The following is a 21,323-nucleotide window of genomic DNA, read 5'->3' on the forward strand; positions in this document are numbered from 1 at the left end:
ACCCAGTGTCCTTCTGCCTCTTCGAAAGACATTGTGGTCATAACTATTTAAGAGCTTAGTGTGAAGGTCTATGTGGGCATCAAGAATCAACTGTAAATTCTCAGCCCTGCCAGCATACACAGAACCAAGAAGTGGTCCATCCTGTGGGCTGCTCGTGAGTGCCTGATGGATGGATCTCTGTGGAATTAGGGGGCAGGTCTACACCAACAGCCAAATATCCTGTTATTTCAAAATCCAGCACCTCAACTTGATTGTATTACTGTTAGTATTTATTTTTAGGTTTTCACTTTTTTGCCAGAAACATATATGTGGACATACTCACTTCCTGTGTGTTTGTCTTTCTACTACAGATACGGGAGCAGAAAGACAGGCACTAAGAGAAAATGTATATCCTAAACTGAGAGAATTCTGCAGAGAAAACTATGGATTGGAATTTCAGGTAATTCTAGTGTTAATTTCATTCACAGTTATGTCCAGTTAAATAACTAGTGTTTGTTTCTTGTCACAACTTGAGTGTTGTAAAAGACAAGTTTTAGGCCCTGAAAAAATTTATTTCTTCCAGCATGGGTAAAAAGAAACACTGACAAATGGAAATAAAGTGTTTCATGATTTTTTATGTTTAGTTCTTTTATGCTGTACTTCTTGGACCCTTCCTGGTATGGGCTCATCTTTTTCTTTGAACCATATTTATTTGCTTTTTTGACAGTCTCCACTATTATCAAAGAGATGAAGGTTGCTGAGCGCCTGAGTTTAAGCTATGGTTTCTAGAAATATTTTGCACTTAAAAATGGGGACCAACTTTTTTCAAACTTATTTCCTTTCATCAGCTAGGCCTGGCCTTGCCTTCTATCTTGCCTTTAACTTTTTATTCACATTGTAGAACATCGTTTTTCCTATTCATTTCAGAGCTACATCATTTACTCCCCCCAAAACATTATATCAACCTTTCAAGAGACAGTGATGGCACACATCATTGCTAAAGTTCATGAACATCCTAACATTTTAATGCACCACTGAATTTGCCATCTAACGGTAAAGTGCTTGAAAACATTGGATGTATCTTGGGCATCCAAATGTTGAAAAAAATAAATGGCTCCTGCAACAGATAACATAATTTAGTCAGAATTTTTCAGCCTCATTGACGATGGAAATCCTAACTCTCCAGTGCTATCTAAACTACACATTTACATTGTCAAGTGATGAATATGTAATAGAGGTTTGTGGTGCAGAAGTGCAGAATGCACCATTGTTAGTGGAAGAACATTTCACCCTTTGTTTGTTTCCTCCCAGATAAATATTTTATCTTGATATACTCCTGATGCCTTCTAATATGTTGTATAAAGTAACAGTCTCAAAATGGCTTCAATCTCAATGCATAATGTCTGTTGCCACCAGGCCATAATGACACACACATTGAATCGTCACTCATAAGTCACGATTTACTTGACAAATTGTGAACCTAAATTAAATTCCTTGTCATGAATTCAGCACTACCTTCTCTGAGGAATCTGGTTTTACTGATAATAGGGTCCCAATTGTTATATAATTTCCAATCTGTCAAGAATCCCAAAGACTTAGACACTCCTTGGGGACTCAGTTACCATAGAGGAAGAAATGTGTCCAAGCATATAATCCCATCTTTAAGTTTGTTTTTGCATCATTTTTGTCAACAGAGGAAGTCAGTGAGCTATAGAACAGCTTCTATAAACCATGGTATTGACTAGGATTAGCTGAGGGAGAAAGAGAAAAAAAGTATACTTTCTGAACTAGAGGTAGGCACAGAAGATAGATACAGGCAAAGGAAAACTGTACTAGGTGAGGCCCATAGAATAAATTGACAGGATTATTCTAGGCAGGTGCACTGAATCAGCTGAGGAGATGTTGGACCACAGAGTACACCACAGTGGGCAGGGAAGATGTAAAATTGACCCCCAGCTCTCTACGGGTACTGGGAGTGACTGAACCTGCCTATCCTTCAGTTCAGTGTCTAAAATAGGAATGGCAACAGCTTACATGTCTGAGGTTGTGTTTAGAATAAAATTAAATATGCAAGGTTACATTTGCTTCCAAGCTCTAGGCTTAGCAGGAGTTCACATCCATAATATCTGAATCTTCTAAGAATATACCTTTTAAGTGTAGTCTTTTATAGTAGGTTAATTATATCACTCCCTAAGGATATATTTTTTAGAGAGGCAGTTCTCTTCTCTCAACTCAACAAAAAGTATGATGCCAGAAGCTTCATGAACAGCCAGTTTACCCCCACAGTATCCCCGACTCCATCTTTGGTTGTGCACTGAACCCAGAACATATGGTTTCCTAGAGTTACTCAAACATACCAATCTACTTCATGCTTGCTTGCCTTTGCTCATGCCATTCTCTTCAACTACAATGCTTTTCAGTCTTGTTCTTCCCCTGCTTCACCTCCTGGATTCTACTCATTCTTAAGACTCTTCCTATCTAACCTCATGTTGTGCCCCCTTGCTCAATGGCCCACAGCCCTGTGGGCCTCTTTTGGATCCCCAAACACCTTAAGCCCATTCATACTTGAGAATTTTACTCTGGCTGTTCTGTCTTGCAGAATACTCACTCCCTTTATCTTCACACAGCTGCTTTCTTATTGTCCCTCGGGTCTCCACTGAAATGTCACCCTTAGAGATGCTTTTCTTTTTATTATTATTATTATTATTATACTTTAAGTTCTGGTATACGTGTGCAGAATATGCAGGTTTGTTACATAGGTATACATGTACCATGGTGGTTTGCTGCACCCATCAACCCATCATCTACATTAGCTATTTCTCCTAATGCTATCACTCCCCTAGTCCCCCACCCCTAGCAGGCCCCAGTGTGTGATGTTCCCCTCCCTGTGTCCATGTGTTCTCATTGTTCAACACCCACTTATGAGTGAGAACATATGGTGTTTGGTTTTCTGTTCCTGTGTCAGTTTGCTGAGAATGATGGTTTCCAGCTTTATTCATGTCCCTGCAAAGGACATGAACTCCATCTTTTTTATGGCTGCATAGTATTCCATGGTGTAGATGTGCCACGTTTTCTTTATCCAGTCTGTCATTGATGGGCATTTGGGTTGGTTCCAAGTCTTTGCTATTGTGAATAGTGCTGCAACAAACATACATGTGCATGTGTCTTTATGGCTGAAAATTCCAGAAACCAGAACGCCTCTTCTCCTCTAGAGATGCTGTTCTTGTGACCCATCCTAAAGTAACCACCTCTCTTTTGCATCATACTGTTTTAGTTCTTTACATAGTGTGTGCCAGTATCAGATATTTTTTCTTGTTTGTTTATGTATTGGCCTGCTTATTGTCTTTCTCCCACTAGATTATAAGTTCCATAAAAGCAGAGGCTTGTCTGTTTTTACGGAATTTCAAGACAGCTGCATTCCTGGTCCTATAGTCCCTGCCACATTGGAAAATGCTATGAGAATTTGTTGAATGAATGGTTACATGAAAAAAAAATGAATGAATGAAGACCCAGCCCAGATATAACTTGCGAAAGAAAGCCTTCTCTGATCCCTCCCACACCTCCCAAGATAGGCCATGTACCCTCCTCTTTGCTTCTCTGAAATTCAGTGCATAACTCCCGATAATCCATCCAGTTCATTCAAGAAGTATTTGTTGAGTGCTGACCACATGGCAACCAACATTCTAAGTGCTGGGAATAAAGGAGCAAACCAACCAGACCCTCTTCTGAGGAGCTTCTAACATTGTTAGGAGAGGCAGACAATGTAGATTCCAGGGGTAATAAATGCATTTTATTGAATAAATGCTTCGGTTTTAAAAATCACAGAAAGTAGGGTTAGGGCATGCCAGGTAGTCAGAGAAAGACTCGGTGATAAGGCAATATTTGAGCAGAGATCTGCAGAAAGTGATGGAGCAAGTTATGCGGATGTCTGGAGTTATGGGGAGGAATCCAGGCATAGGGAACAAGGAAAAGGGTCTGAGGTAGAAGTGTGTTTAGAATATTCTAGGAACAATCACACTACTACACTCCAGTCTGGACAACAGAGTGAGACCCTGTCTCAAAAAAAAAAAAAATTAGAACGGTAAAGAAGCCAAGTGTGAGTGAAGGAAATAATTACAGATGGCATCAAAGTAAGATTATATGAGACTTCATGGGCCAAGATTAAGGACTTAGAATTTTATTGAGTTGGAAGGTAAAGAGTGAGGTGATATGACTTACCATTAAGAGGTTTGCTCAGGTTCTATGAGTAGAATACAATGCAAAGGAATGGTCAAAGCAGGAAAATAGTGCAAACAGGAAGAACTAAAGTAAGCAGTGTAGATAATGAAACGTCATCTGGTTAAGTAAACGTTTCATCTCCTGCCTATAAGTGCCAAATGTTCTCAGGCCTGGAATTGTCTTATTCAACTTATCCCAATGGCCAGTCAAATAGCTGCACATAGTAATCCATTTAGTTCAGTCTTTATTCAATTAATAGAATATGAATAGAATAGAAATTAATAGAATGTCAATTAAATTAATACGCATTTTAAGCAAGTCCATATACCTTTTATCTATGTGCCTGTTTGGCAGGCTATTTTGTAGTGTTTTCCTTATTTGTTTTTCATTTAAACTAAGATATTTGATGAAAATACACTAGACTCCGATTATGTAAACTTCAATTAATTCTATATGTGATGGGTACATATATAGGTTGATTACTCAGAGATGGAAACAGTTCAGTGGAAAGAACATCAAGCCCACTTAGCAAAGAACACCCAGGGCATCAGGAAAAGACATGGTATTTAAATAATATGTTATTTGATTTGCAGGTATTTACTAAGGGCCTCCAGCTACAGAGAAGAGGATAGAAAATAAGAACAAGGAGAATGAGTTGGAAAAAAGTAAAGACAGACTGGGGAGAAAGCAGGTGGTGCAAAACAGATAAAATAAATAAAGAGCTTGTGATTATACTCAGAGATACCATCCACTCTTGCTTTTGGAACTCTTCTCCATCCCCATTGCCGAGGTCCTGGTCTAACCCTCACTGCTTCAAAAATGGGATGAACAAAAGCATCCTAATTGATTTATTTTCCTGCTTACCCCTAGTAGATTGCAAGTCCTTGAGGAAGAGACTGGTTCTTGTTTGTTTTTAAGTCCCCAGGCCTGGAACAGAGTTTGGCATTTAGTGGGGTTTTAGTAAGTGTGTTCAGCAGAACTGCCTTACACCATCACCCTACTTGAGTATTTCTATACAATACCACCAGAATCATCCTATGTAAATGTCATATTGTGTCAATGAAGGGACGTGGAGCAAGATGACCAAATAGAAGCTTCCACTGATTGTCCTCCTGAAGGAACACCAAACTAAACAATTATCCACACAAAATAGCATAAGAACCAAAAATCAGGTGAGTGATCCCAGTACCTCGTTTTAACTTCATATCACTGGAAAAGGCACTGAAGAGGATAGGAAAGACAGTCTTGAATTTCCAGTGCCATCCCTCCCCCAACTCCCAGCAGCAGCCACATGGTGCAGAGAAAGAATCTGTGTGCTTGGTGAAGGGAGAGTACAGTGATTTTGGGAGTTTGCATTAGAATTTACTGCCCCTGTCACAGCAGAAAGCAACATTGGGCAGAAATCAGCCAGTGCCCACTGAGGCCCATTTAGACCAGGCCTAGTCAGAGGGGAATCACCCCTTCCAGTGATCAGAAACTGAGTTTCAGCAAGCCGTGCCACCATGGGCTAAAGTGTTCTTGAGTTCTGAATGAACTTGAAAGGCAGTCTAGGCCACAAGGATTCCAACTCCTAGGCAAGTCCTGGTGCTGGGCTGGGCTTGGCACCAGTGGACTTGGGGTGCATGTGAACTAGCAAGATACCAGCTGGGATGGCCAAGGGAGTGCTTGCACTACCCCTCCCCCAACCCCAGGCAGTGCAGCTCGTGGCTCTGGGAGGGACACTCCTTCCTTCCACTTGAGTGACGGAAAGGACAGAGTAGAGAGGACTTTGGCAACTTGGACACCAGCTCAGCCACAGTAGGATAATGCACTGGGCAGAGTCCTGAGTTCCCCATTCCAGGCCCTAGCTCCCAGATGACATTTTTATACATATCTTAGGCCAGAAGGTAACCTGCTGCCTTGAAAAAAAAAAAAAAAAGGACCCAGTCCTAGCAGGACTCATCACTTGCTGACTAAAGAGCCATGATCTCCCCAAATGAGTTCAGTAAGGCACCAAGGACCAATCCTGGGCTCTGAATAATCAGCAGTAATACCCAGGCATTACTCGCCATGGGCTTTGGGTGACATTCAGAGAAGTGCTGGTTATGGGCATGACCCAGCACATTCCCAGCTGTGGTGGCTATAAGGAGAGATTCCTGCTTTAGAAAAGGAGAGGGAAGAATAAAGGGAAATTTATCTGGCAGTTTAGGTACCAGCTCGGCCACAGTAGGGTAGAGCACCAAGCGGGCTCTTGGGGTTCCCAGTTCCAGGCCTTGGCTCTCAGATGGTATTTCTGGACCTGCCCTGGGATAGCAGGGAGCCCATTGCCCTGAAGGGAGAGTCTCAGACCTGGCAGCATTCACTACAAGCTGACCGAGGAGCCCTTGGACCTCAAGTGAATGTTGGCAGTAGCCAGGCAGTACTTGCTGTGAGCTTGGGGTAGTGGTGGCCATGGGAAAAGATTCCTCTGCTCGTGGAAAAGGGAGGGAAGAGTGGGAAGGACTTTGTCATGTGGCTTAGGGATCAGCTCAGCCACAGTAGAATAGAAGATCAGGTAGATTTCTGAGGTTTTCAACTCCAGGCCCTGGCTCATGAAGGGCGTCTCTGAACCTGCCAGGGCTGAGGACAACTTTCTGCCCTAAAGGGAAGGACACAAACCTGGCTGGCATCACCACCTGCTGACTGTAAAGCCCTTGGTCCTTGAGTGAACGTAGGCAGTAGCTAGGCAGTGGTTATCAAGGGCCTTGATGGGACTCACTGCTGTGATGGCTTCATGTCTAACCTAGCATAGTCCCAGTGGTGGTCATAAGGACGCCTGTGTCACCCCTCCCCCAGCTCCAGGAAGCTCAGCACAGAGAGAGGGACTCTGTTTGAGAGAAAGTAAGGGAAAATAACAAGATCTCTGCCTGGTAATCCAGAGAATTCTTCTAGATCTTATCCAAGACCACCAAGGCAGAAGAGCCACATGTTACTGGGCTTGGAGTATTCCCTAATACAGTTACAGCTACAGTGACCAAAAACCTAGATCACAAACCCAAGTCCCTTTGAATACCTGAAAAAACCTTCCCAAGAATGACAGGCACTAACAAGCTCAGACTGTGAAGACTACAATAAATACCTAACTCTTAAATACCCAGACACCAGCAAATATCAAGACCATCCAGGAAAACATGATCTCCCCAAATGAGTTCAGGAAGGCACCAAGGACCAATCCTGACAGGGATATTGTGAACTTTCAAACAGTGAATTAAAAATAGCCGTTTTGAGGAAACTCAAAGAAGTTCAAGATAACACAGAGAAGGAATATGGAATCCTATCAGATAAACTTAACAAATAAATTGGTATAATTTGAAAAAAGCAGAAATTCTGGAGTTGAAAAGTGCAGTTGACATACTGAGGAATGTATCAGAGTCTCTTACCAGCAGAATTGATCAAGCAGAAGAAAGAATTAGTGAACTTGAAGACAGGCTATTTGAAAATACACAGAGGAGAAAAAAGAATAAAGAATGAAGCATGCCTACGAGATCTAGAAAATAGCCCCAAAAGGGCCACTTTAAGAATTATTGGCGTTAAAGAGGAGATAGAGTGGGGTAGAAAGTGTATTCAAAGGGATAATAACAGAACTTCCCAAACCTATAGAAAGATCAGTATTCAAGTACAAGATTATAGAACACCAAACAGATTTAACCCAAATAAGACCACCTCAAGACATTCAACAAATGCCATATTATCAGTTTCTTTGCTTAAAAGTTTTTAATGGCTTTCTGCTGCCAATAGGATCTCTCTTTAATGTAATTCCAGCTTCGTTTTCAACTCTTCCCCATGTAAATAATCCATGCCAGTCCATCCTCAGCCTGTGCTTGGAGCACATCTTCCTGATTGCTCATTCCTAACTCTCACATTCTAGTCACTGTATCTATTTCAATGCTTGCTTCCTATCAGACATACCCTTTCTTCACCCCTAGCCACCCCACACCCTGTCCTTCGCAATCTAGCTGAAGGCCTAGCTTTCCCAAGACATCTTTTCCGATTTCTAAATAATCTCCCCCTCTACTCTCTGAACTCATAAATCTGTCCCACCTGGGCCGCTGGTACACTGAGCCAAGATTGAATCCAGTTAGGACAGGGACCTCTAAAGGGGGTGTTTAGCTAATCTCAATACTTAGGACACTTCCATTTCAAAAGAAATCTCCATCCGAGTCCAGCCCCTGAGCTTTATATCACTCTTTAAGAATACCTTCTCATAGCCAACTTCATTAGTGGGCACCTGGTATTTACATTGGTCTTAGTCACAAAGTTCATAAACCTCCTTTTTCTTTACCTCTGACATCCATTAAATCCCAAAGATCTGCCAATTCTACCTCCCTAAATACTTCTCCAGTCTGTACCTTTTGTTCGTATCTGTATTACCGTTACCTTGACTGTTGCCATGGGTACCCTGACTGTTCCCATTTCCTTCATCTCTGCCTTTTCCTCCCTAATACCAAACTCTTAATCTACTTTACCCAGCTGGTTCATCCTCCACAATGTTGCTTCAGTGGTATTTTTAAACACCAATCTGACCCTTGTCCTCAAGATACAGTCTATGCTTCTTGGCACAATGTGCAAGTAGGCACCTCCAGTGCCTACTCTGGAGGTCTTATCTGTGACTCTTTCCCACAGGCAGCCTGTTCTAGCCTTTGCGAACTACATTTGGTTCACCAGATGTGTTTCCTTTCCCGCCCTGAATTTTCTCACCCACTGTGCCCTCTGACTGGGGGGTGGAGGGCAGGGGCTTAAATTGCCTCCCAGGCAAATGAGTAGAAAAATTCCTCCTCATTCATTAAAATATAGTGAAGTCCTTCTATGAGATTCCAGAATACTTTATTTCTAATCTTTACTAGCATGTCTTGTTTGTTTTAATTAATTTTTAAATGTCCCTCCCCCACTAACTGGGAGCTCTTAGAAGTTAGCAATCACATTATTTATATCTTCATATTACCAGAATCTGTTATAGCAGAGGTCCCCAACTACTGGACGGTGGCCTGCTAGAAACTGGGCCACATGGCAGGAGGTGAGCAGTGAGGCAGCATTACCGCCTGAGCTCCTCCTGTCAGATCAGCGGTGGCATTAGATTCTCATAGGAACATGAACCCTATTGTGAACTGTGCTTGCGAGGGATCTAGGTTGTGGACTCCTTATGAGAATCAAATGCCTGATGATCTGAGGTGAAAGTTTCATCCCCAAACCATGCCCCTACCTCTGTGGAAAAGTTGTCTTCCACAAAACTGGTCCCTGTTGCCAAAAAGTTTTGGGGACTGCTTTGATATAGTATGTGGCTCATACTAGATCCATAATAAATGGTGGTTGATCGATTTCAATGTATTGATTAAATACTAAGACCCAGAAGCTGAGAGTCTATACCATCACTGTGTAAAAGAAGTATAATGTGAGTCACAGATGCAAGCCACATAAGTAATGTTAGATTTTCCAACTAGCCATGTTCTAAAAAGTAAAAGGAAACATAAAATAGCATAAAATTTGTTTGCCAAAAATGTTTTTATTTTTTTTCTGCTTATGCTCAAGTCTTTTTAGCTTTAAGAAGAGTATAGTCATCTTTTCTCAAATGAGCATATTTTGTGAAGGTCATTTCCAAATATTTCATATTTTCATTCTTTCTGGTTTTTCTTAGATATTCTTTGTTATTCTTTCTCTGACATGCCTTTTAAATTTTTAATATTTTAAGATAATATCTAAAACATCATTTTAATACATGGTCAATACGAAAATTATTAATGAGGCATTTTACATTCTTGTTTTTATCCTGAGTTTTTAAAATTCAGTGTATTTTACGCTCAGAGCACATTGCAATTTGGACTGGCCAAATTTCAGGTGCTTGACCAGCTGCATGTGTCCAGTAGCTCCCAGGCTGGACAGCAAAGCTCTAAATAGTAGTGGGGTCTGTCTGGGTGGGATCATCCTGATGGGATAATGGCCTGACTGCCTGGTGACAGAAGTCCAGCTGAGAGCCATGGGGGCCTTAACTAGAGGAGCCACAGTGGGAATGGAAATTCATTTGTATGTGTAAAAAAATACATAAAATTAAAAATCCAGAAAATGATTAAGAAAATAAATTTGGCTGGGCGCCATGGCTCACGCCTGTAATCCTAACACTCTGGGAGGCCAAGGCGGGTGGATCACAAGGTCAGAAGTTCGAGACCAGCCCGGCCAACATGGTGAAACTCCGTCTGTACTAAAAATTCAAAAATTAGCCAGGCGTGCTGGTGGGCACCTGTAATCCCAGCTACTCGGGAGGCTGAGGCAGGAGAATCGCTTGAAACTGGAAGGCGGAGGTTGCAGTGGGCCGAGATCGAGATCGCACCACTGCACTCCAGCCTGGGCAAAAGAGTGAAACTCCATCTCAAAGAAAGAAAAAAAAAAAAAAAAGAACAAGAAATTGTCCACCTGTCAAATGAGTAACTTTTTCTTCTATCTGACTGTCTGACTGCTTTTGGGCATTGTGTTAATAGGGGGTATATAACCTGAAATAAATACTTAATGCAACTTTCAAAACTGCTGTAGAACCAGGACTAAGTGACTGTTATACATGAGACAACAGACTAAAACGTGTGGTCAGTGATGCATTTGCCTGCTGTATTAATCTTGAAACTTGATTTGAAATCAAGAGAGGCACATGATGGAAACTCTAACCCCTTTTATTTTGGAATCTTAAATTCACAGTCCTCATCTTAGTGGGTGTCATATGTTACATTTTGTAAAATGTAGCTTTCAAAAGAAATTGCCCAAACACACCTTTGCAACTAAGCGTGACAACATGGTCTCAGAGTGGGAACTCCTCCATGTGCTGGTCCCAGCCCTTTTCCTTCCCTCTAAGAGGCAAGTGTCAGCTTCCTAGGTGTGTAAGGAAGTGAGAGAAACTCGCAGCTCACCCTAGCAGGAAGATCTTGCCCGCACCTACTTTCTGTCTCAGGATAACAATTGGATGCCACCTGAAGGCACCAAAGGGGTGAATGCTTATCCTGGGCAGAGGTGTCTCCTGCAGCCCCTTTGGTCTGGGGTTTGTCAGCTCTTCATTGCTGAGGTTCCATCTCTCCTTGTCTCCTTGGGCAGCGCAGGCCCATGCCCTTCCACCTGGTTTTCTTCTTCCCTAAACCCCCAATGAGAGTATAACCTTCTCCTTAAGCTGCCTTCTGTATATGAGTAATCTTTGCATCAACATCTCCAGCTCTCTCTCCTCCATAGTTGTGTGAGGACAATTCTCTGACTTTTTTTTTTGAATGTTAATATGTTTAAAACAGAACTCATCCTCCTTTTCCCTTTCTGAATTCTCAAGTGCTACTACTTCCCTGTCTTCAAGACTTTCAACTCTTGGCTTAGTCCATTCTTTCATCCTTTAAAACTAGATCCAAGCTGCCACTGTTCCGGTTGACTCATCTGCCACAGTGTTTCTTCGAAGCTTGCCTTTTCTTTCCATTTTGAAAATCTCTGTCTTTGCACAAGCTTTTGTTTCTTAACAGCTGAATGTCTATGGAAATCTTTTTCTGATCTTTCCCTACCTGTGGTGTTTATGTGCTCTGGTCCAAACTATACACAGCTGTTCACACAATATTCCTTGAACAGTATTTACCAGATTTCACTGAGTCTAAGATGCATGGATTTTCACATTTTTTAAATGTCAGAGTCAGGATTTTTACCTTACAAATAAATTGTGTGTGATCATGTAATTGGCAGTGCTCCAAACCCAGCCGTGACTGCCAGTAGGCATCACTGGGGACTGGGCCCAAGAGCTCCATTTTTCCCCTTCAGGATTTGAAGTTGCTCAGATGTCTTCTTAGGGAAAAGAAGCAAAGCAATGAGGAAACCAAGCCTTTTTGAGAGGCTCGGCATCTTGATCCAAGAGCAGATGAGCACAAAATAAAGTTCCTTGAAAACTAAAGTTCCTTGAAAACAACAGTTTGAACTCTGGTTTAAATGGAATAGAACTAAAAGTTCTCTTTATCCTGCTAACCAGAGGATGAAGAATCGGGCACGAATCGCCAACTAGTTTTAGGCAAATAAAGAAACTAGAAATCTTTAACTTAACCAACACATCAAAATTGTATGTTAAATTTTGTGGGTCTTATATTAGCGTGGCCTTACTAATAATTTCTGAATTGGGCAATCACTTACTGTCACACTGCAAGTCTGTTGTCAGTTGTAACACCTTTCTTCCACCGTTTCTTCTCGCACCACAGCTCAACTATTCTGTTGAGCCCAATCTCCTCCTCTGGACATGTGTTTTTGTTTTTTTCTCCTCTGTCTCTTAACTGTCTTCCTGCCTGAGAATCTCAAAATGCATCTTGCTCCACAAGTTACCAAAATACGTAATTGGCTTTTATAGTTGACAGGATTTGTTGTGCTACCCTTGGTCTTTTCTCCACATTGTCAAGTAACTGATCATCCCTTTCCATTTTCTATTAATCAAATGGATGCTGCTTTTGGCAGTGAAATAGTGAAATGCATGTCTCTTTGTTGAGTCACACATCATTTCACAGGGCCAGTGCTCCAACCTGTTTAGGTCTCTTCACATTTCAGTCATGTCCATCAAAGCCTGGACCGACCTTACCAAGCTGACATTCCCAGAAGTATTATAAGCATGTTACATCATCCTTCTCCCATCCATGTGAATTAGGCAGCTTATAAAAACAGGGAAGGGAGACAAAGAGGCAAAAGGGAAGGAAAGCATTATGTCATGACTGACTTTCATTGCTCCAATTTAATTGTAAATATCAGCTCACCATTTCTGCTGCCTGGAATGGCTCTTCTGGAATTCTCATGCCAGATTTCTCAAGGCAGTATTATTGTTCTTCCTTTACTTTGTACTCATAGGCAATCTTCTACCTATTGCTTCTCCTAAATGTAGAGCAGTGACATTGTGGGAGGCTCTAGAATTTACTGGAGCAGCTAAACTTTGCTGAGCATGTATTTCTGCTACATGGTGGCTGTCTGATTACACCAACACTGAAAATTACGCAAGAGGATTGATCTTGCAATAAACAGAATTAAGAGAGGGTTGCCCATTTGCAGGGGACTACGTGTCCCCATTGAGTACAGTCACCATGAGGCCTTTCTCAAATTCTGAGCACGTGGCAGCTATTTCTTTTTCTTTCTTGGTATAAATAGGGGTACAAGTATGGTTTTAGTGCATGGATATATTGAATAGTTGTAAAAAGTCTGAGCTTTTAGCATAGCCATCACCCAAATAGTATATATTGTACCCATTAAGTAATTTCTCATTTCTCACTCCCTCTCACCCTCCCATCCTCCCACCATTCTGTCTCCAGTGTCTATTATTCCACAGTCCATATCCATGTGTACATATTATTTAGCTCCCACTGGTAAGTTAGAACAAGCGGTATTTGAATTTCTGTTTCTGGTTGTTTTTTTTTTTTTCACTGAAGATAACGGCCAATTTCTTTCCATCCTCATATTTTATTATAAGAGAGAGGGAAACCTTTTGATAAGTCTTCATATAATAAAAAGAGCACTCATTTAAGAGGTCCCCTTTGTCAATAATTAGATATAGTCCCTTGAAAAATTAACATACTTCAGTTTTCTTATCTATAAGTATTCCTTCTACCAGATCTTTAAGTTTTAAGTCTCCACATTTATGATACTGTGACCTTACCAATTCTACATGGGCAGACCATGTCACATTTCTGTCTTTGCAGAGCTGTTCTGTGTATCAACAGGCCCACCTAACCTCTCTGAAGGACAGTGTCCTGTGTACCTGTCTTTCAAGTCCAGATACATGTGTTACCTCCTCATTGACATCTACCCCAGAGCCCCAGGGGCAGATTAAGGTAGTTTCTCCCCTGAGCCTCATTTATTATTCAGACATTTATTGAGCCTCTGCTCTGTACCAGGCAGAGTTGTGAGTGCAATGATACCGTAATATTGAAAACAGAGTACCTGCCCTCATGGAGTTTACAGTCTCGCAGTTGTAAACAACAGTGACCAGGGTGGTGCTTGCAGCCCAGGAAATACAGGGTGCACTGGGCATGTGTAAAGGTTGGGGAGAAGCTCAGCCCATCTGGAGGCATCAAGAAGGCCTGTGGAGGAGTTGATGTCTAAGCTGAATCCTCAAGGTTAGGCAGTGGGAGATGGCTAGGTTAAAAAAATATTCTAAGCAGAGAGAACATACTTTCACAGGCAAATATGAGAGAAAATTCTAACAGTATATAGAAATTACTACCTGCCAGGCACTTATTCTAAGTGCTGTGTATACATTAACTTGTTCAATCCTTGCCATGAGTCTAGGAGATCAATCTTACCTTCTTCATTTTATTAGGTAAGGAAACTTAGAAATACAGAAGTAAATTGCTTCTGACCTTGAAGCAAATAAGTGGCAGGATCAGAATTTGAACCAAAGTAGTTTGGCCTGAATGTCCATACTCCTACTTGCTGTACCATACAGCCTCGTTTGTTCTCACATTGGTGGAAATTTATACAGACAGTCCTCAACCAGATGATGGTTTGACTTACGATTTCTTGACTTTGTAATGGTTCAAAGTGATACACATTCAGTAGAAACTGCACTTCAAGTACCTGTACAACCATTCTGTTTTTCACTTTCAATACAGTATTCTTTGAATTACATGAGATACTCAACACTTTATTATAAAATTGGCTTTGTGTTAAATGCTTTTTCCCAGCTGCAGTCTAACGTAAGTGTTCTGAGCACCTTTAAGGTAGACTAGGCTAAGCTATGATGTTCAGTAGGTTAAGTGTATTAAATGAATTTTCAACTTATCATACTTTCAACTGATAACAGGTTTATCAGGATATAACCTCACTGTAAGTAGAGAAGAATCTATATCTATATTTGCATAGAGATGTAAATATATGTGCATGTGTAAATATATAAGCTATATAATTATACATGTTGTACATGTACACGTGTGTGAGAGCATGTATGTATAGCCAGAGCACGAACAATGAAGGCAAACATGACATGAAATGAGATTGAAGTGTTAGGTGGGGACCTGATCACAGAGGAGCTCATAAATCGGTCATGGATTCTAGACACTATCTTTGGGATGACAGGAAGCTTAAGCAGGGAAGGTGTAAAATAGCATTAAGAGCCCAGGTTCAAATTCCACCTCTACTACTTGTTTCCTGTGTGACTTTGGACAAGTTACTTAACTTCTCCGTTCCTCAGATTTTCATCCGTAAAACAGAATATTATTAATAGTTTTACCTATTTCATAAGTTTAAGAAGTAAATAAGTGGCTCTATGTAGCTTCTGACTATGTAACAGGAAATCTTAGCTATGGTAATCAGATTTGCATTTTTAAAAGGATCCATCTGCCTGCAGTGTGGCTAATGGGTGAGAGGGAGCAAGAATTTAAGCAGGGAGATACTTTAGGGAGCTGAAGTCGTAATACAGGTACATGTCTACTCAGAGGACACTCAGATACAGTGATTGCCAAAATCCCAGTGACAGGAATAGAACCAGCTCTGGGTTTTTCACTCAGGCACTGATACGGTTTGGATGTTTATCCCCTCCAAATCTCATGTTGAAATGTTATCCTCAACATTGGGGATGGGGCCTGGTGGGAGGTGTTTGGGTCACAGAGGCGAATCCTTCTTGAACGGCGTTGATGCCCTCCCCATGGTAATGAGTGAGTTTTCATTCTATCAGTTACCAGGAGATCTGGTTATTTAAAGAGGCTGGCAGCTCCTCCTTTATCTCTCTTGCTCCCTCTCTCATTATGTGACTCACTTGCTCCCTCTTGCCTTCCACCATGAGTAAAAGCTTCCTGATGCCCCACCAGAAGCCAAGCAGATGCTGGCGCTATGCTCGTGCAACCTTGTGGAATCATGAGCCAAATAAGCCTCTTTTCTTTATAAACTTCCCAGTCTCGGGTATTCCTTTATAGCAACACAGAACAGACTGACAAAGGCGTATGGTTTGTGGTCAGGTGTCCTGCCACTGAAGGAAGCTGGTCCCCACTGGCAGCCTGGTTCAAGTTCCTTTATGCAGTGAATTTTTCCAACTTATCACAGACACACAACAACTTCCATCTTGCCACTACCTCTCTGCCCCTCAAAACTCCTGGTCCCTTCTCTCTTTCTCCATGTTCATTGAGCCTTCATAGATAGAGGTCCTGCCTTTGTTCATGGTCAAGGGTTCATTTCTTCCTTACTATCATGTTATATTAGGAATGTCCAGAGGCTAAATCTTTCAAGACACAGGGGCATCAGGTCTAGGCAGTTAGTTGTCTGCAAAAGGCTTTCGATGAAGCATCATCCAACCTCATATTGTTGGTCTCCTTCTTTCTAGTGATCGTGTATGACACCAGGCCAGTCAGTCCTTTCTGGGCTTAACTGAGGACCTGTTTGTTGCCTGTTTTAATCATGCCCTCCTATATATCCGTCATATGTCTCATAATCAAGAGAATAATTGCAAGTGACCTGAACTCAGTATTCACAATAGTTCTAGTAAAATGTAGCCATTGAAGATGAGGACCTGGGATTTTCCTTGAGATATTTGCATCTGGGGCAAGTCGTTCTACCCAGAGGATGGCTTATACCACATGTATAAACCATAACTTACCATTGGTAAATAGTATCTGACAATGCTAATCTGAGTTTTAAGACTTCTCTGCTTACTACCTTCTGTGAGATAAGCATTCTAGAAATGGGACATAAGTACTAAAACAAATTATAATGAGTGCTATCTTCACCACTGTATTGACCTTAGAGAGCTATGTCCTTAGTACAACAATCTTCTTGCTGTTCAAGCTTTCTGAATCTGCTCTGTACTCCTGAATATTTTTAGTGGTAGCAGATGTTAATCCTTTTATTAATAAGAAAAGATTTTATTTTCTTGAAAGAGCTACAGGTCTTTTAAAAGCTATGTGTTATATATGTAAAGGCCAGTAAGGCTGGAGAAATACCATTTTTAATCAAAACAAAATTCAAGTACAAAGCGACAAGATTATTTTGTGTACAATAATTGGAATAAATGTGTAGCCTTCCATTGTAATACCTTTGAAGAACAGCCTTCGTTTCAGTGCTGAATTTGTTTTCAAAAATCAGTCATATTATCTCTATAGTTTATTTCCATTTTGCATTGAGATATTATTCTATGGTGTGGGAAAATTGGGAAAGAAAATATTTTGGAAGACATTTAAGTTATTATCTAAGCCTATCTGAAGAAATGATAGTGTGAGGCCATTATGAATTCAAATTTGACTCTCTCTTTTTAGAAACAATTTAGGATTGTTTTTTACAGATTACTTTATTGTTAGGTAATCTTGATATTTAAATAACAGTGTTTGATTTCAACGGGTAAGATTTGTTAGGGCTTTATTTGCTGGCTTTTTGTTTTTAGACCAATTTAGCACATTATAAAAAGCATGATAAATTAGCTTCCCTAAGAAGTTTTTAAAACAAGTGAGATGGTTTTAAGTAAAAAAGGTAATATCAAATTACTTTCCTAAGGTTTTATGCTTAAATGATGAAATAAGTAAAGACACATAAAATGTGCTGTCAACAAGTTAGTATTCCAATAAATAGTAAATTAGATTCTAGACTCTGCAGTGCCTGGACATTAGGCTAAAAGCTAAACTTAATGTTTTAAAGTATGTAATAAATCTTGTCTTGTTGAGCACTTTATGTTCCAAGTGTTTTTTGCCAGTTATTGATCATGCGGATATATGGCATAGCTGTCTGCCCAAAATGGTGTTTTGTATTGCGTGAGTTGGTTGTTTCTTTTATTTATTTCCTCCGTGTCTTCCCGGTTGCTTGATTTTTATCTTTTTCATCATTTTTTTCCCATAAAGACATATGGGAAAGAACAATTTAAGGGAGAAAAGCTGGAGGCAGGGGAATATTTTTTAACAAAGTTACTGAAGTAAGAAGACATGGAGCTATGAAGGCCTGGATGAGGGCAATACTGGTAGCCAAACTATAAGGAAATAACAGATGCAAAACTATTACAAAAGACTTCCATCAGTGGCAAATAAATGATGTGATACTTTGGCTTTTGAAATAAAGGAAAATAAATAATGAAAGCGCTGTTATGACATTTTTTACCCTGATCATTTGGTTCACATGTATTTAGTTCTTTGTATTTGCAATGCAAATAGGTGTGTATGGTATTATTTTTTAAATAGCTTTACTGAGATATAATTCACATGTAAAATTCACCCACTTGAAGTGTATGATTCAGTGGTTTTTAGTACATTCACAATTGTGTAATAGTTAGGAAAATCAATTTTAGAACATTTTCGTAACTCCAAGAAGAAACCCTGTGCCCTTTAGCTATGACTCCCCAAGCACCCCATTCTCCTCCTCCCTAGCCCTAAGCAACTGCTAATCTGCTTTTTGTCTCTATGGATTTGCCTATTCTGCACATTTCACGTAAATAGAATCATACAATATGTGGTCTTTTGTGACTGGATTCTTCTACTTAATGCTTTCAAGGTTCATCCATGTGGTAGCATGCAATGTATTTCATTGCATTACTTATTATTCCTCAATAGTATGCCATTGTATGGATTATGTCTTATTTATTTATCTGTTGATCACTTGATGGACATTTGCAATATTTCTGTATTTGGGCTGTTATGAATACTGCTGCTATGAACACTCGTGTACAAGTTTTTATGTGGACATATGTTTTCATTTCTGTTGAGTATATGCCTAGTAGTAGAATTATCAGGTCATGTGGTAAGTCTCTGTTTAACCATTTGTGAAACTGCCAGACTGTTTCCAAAGTGGCTGAGCCATTTTGTATTCCTATCAGCAATGTATGAGGGTTCCAATATCTCCATATCCTTGCCAACACTTGTAATTATCAGTCTTTTTTTATTATAGCCACCTTGTGAAGTGTTATTGTACTTTTGATTTGTACTTACTGATAACTAATAATATTAAGCATCTTTTTATGTTGGAAATTTGTATATATTCTGTGAAGAAATGTCTACTCAGATCGTTTGCCCATTTTTAAGTGAGTTATTTGTCCTTTTATTCCTGAGTTGTAGAAGTTCTTTATATATTCTAGACAAAAAAATCCATACAAATATGATCTGCAAATGTTTTCTTTCATTTTGTGTTTACTATTTTAACCTTCTTGGTACTGTCATTTAAACCATAATTTTAAAAAAATTTTAAGTAGGTTCAATTTATTTTTTATTTGGTTGCTTGTATTTTTAGCATCATATCCAATAAACTATTGTTGAATCCAAGCTCACAAAGATTTACTCCTGGCCTGGTGCAGTGGCTCATGCCTGTAATCCCAGCACTTTGGGAAGCCGAGGCAGGTGGATCACCTGAGGTTAGGAGTTAGAGACCAGCATGGCCAATATGGCAAAATCCCGTCTCTACTAAAAATACAAAAATTAGCCAGGCATGGTGGCGGGCACCTGTAATCCTAGCTACTCAGGAGGCTGAGGCAGGGAGAATCGCTTGAACCTGGGAGGCAGAGGTTGTAGTGAGCTGAAATCATGCCACTGCACTCCAGCCTGGGCAGCAGAGGGATACTCTGTCTCAAAAAAAAAAAAAAAAAAAAAAAACATACTACTCCTATGTTTTTCCCTTAGGAGTTTAATAGTTTTGACTCTCAAATTTATGCCTATGATCGCTGTTGAGTTAATTAATTTTACATGGTGTGAGGTAGGGGCTAAGCTTCATTCTTTCGCATGTGAATATCCAGTTGCCCCAACACCATTTGTCAAAAAGGTTATGGATGTGACATTGAATTGTTTTAGTACCCTTATTGAAAATCAGTTGACCTTATGTGTGAAGATTTATTTCTGGATTCTCTATTTTATTCCATTGATTACTATGTCTATCCTTATGGCAGCACTATACTGTCTTCATTATTGTGGTTTTGTAGTAAGTTTGAAATCTAGAAGTGTGAGTTCTTCAACTTTATTCTTCTTTTGTAAGATTGTTTTGGTCATCTTGGGTTTTTTTAATTTCCATATGAACTTTAGGATTAGCTTGTCAATTTCTGCAAATAAACCAACTAGGGGATTTATAGTGATTGGATTGAATCTGTAGGTTAATTTGGGAAGTATTGCCATCCTAACAATATTAAGTCTCCCAATCTATGAACATGGAATGTCTTTCATTTATTTATATCTTCTTTAATTTCTTTCAACAATTTTTCTGTAGTTTTCAAAGTATAAATCTTGCATTTCTTTTGTTAAATTTATTCCTAAGTTTTCTTAGTGATCTTATGAATGAAATTGTTTCTTTCTGGTGCTCTTTTAAATTGAATTGTTTCTTTCTGATGCTCTTTTAAATTGAATTGTTATTTAATTTCATCAGATTTTTTCATTGCTAGTGTATAGAAATAGGTTTTTGTATATTGATCTTGCATCCTACAACCTTACCCAATTCATTGATTAGTTCATTTATAGTTTATAGCTACAAATTTTCCTCTCAGTACTACTTTAGCTGCATCCTATAAATTTTAGTATGTTGTACCTTTATTTTCATTCGTCTCAAAGTATCCCTTTCATTTCCCTTTTGACTTCTTTCTCATTGACTATTTAGGAGTATATTAGTTTCCACAAATTTGTAAATTTCCTAAATTTTTTGTATGATTGATTTATAATTTTATTCCACCATATTCAGAGAACATACTTTGTATGATATGAATTTACTTAGATTTATTGAGGCTTGTTTTATGAACTAATATGTATTCCATCCTGGAGAAGGTCCTATGTGTGCCTGAGAAAAATAAATTCTGCTGTTTCTGGGTAGATTATTTCATAGACATATGTTCTAATTTGTTTATAGTATTGTCAAGTCTTCTAATTTTATATCTTCTTACCAGTTGTTCCTCCCTTTATTGAATGTAGGATATTTAAGTCTCCACACATCTACAACCATCTGATCTGTTTACAGTTTATACCAATTTAATTTATACCAATTAAATTATATAATTTATACCAATTTAATTTATTAAAATTATACAGTTTATACCAATTTAATTTAATAATGCCACACATCTACAACCATCTGATCTGTTTACAATTTATACCAATTTAATTCTAGTGAACTGTAGAAAGATTATTCCTATATTGCTCTATTTCCTTTTCCTCCCTTTTGTGCTATTATTGTTATCCCTGTTACAGCTAGGTATGTTA

The 21,323-nt window shown here is 39.5% G+C and overlaps 1 protein-coding gene across 1 annotated transcript in view; it reads left to right on the forward strand.

Moving 5' to 3' along the window:
* Positions 1-21,323, forward strand: part of NWD2 (NACHT and WD repeat domain containing 2) — a 203,934-nt gene that overhangs the window by 81,190 nt on the left and 101,421 nt on the right. The window contains exon 2 of the mRNA XM_004038530.5: positions 351-439. Coding sequence (XP_004038578.4) covers positions 351-439 — 89 coding nt within the window. The remainder of the gene's footprint in view (positions 1-350; positions 440-21,323) is intronic.

This window comes from Gorilla gorilla, chromosome 3 (genome assembly GCF_029281585.2).
Source record: "Gorilla gorilla gorilla isolate KB3781 chromosome 3, NHGRI_mGorGor1-v2.1_pri, whole genome shotgun sequence".
NCBI classification, from domain to species: Eukaryota; Metazoa; Chordata; class Mammalia; order Primates; family Hominidae; genus Gorilla; species Gorilla gorilla.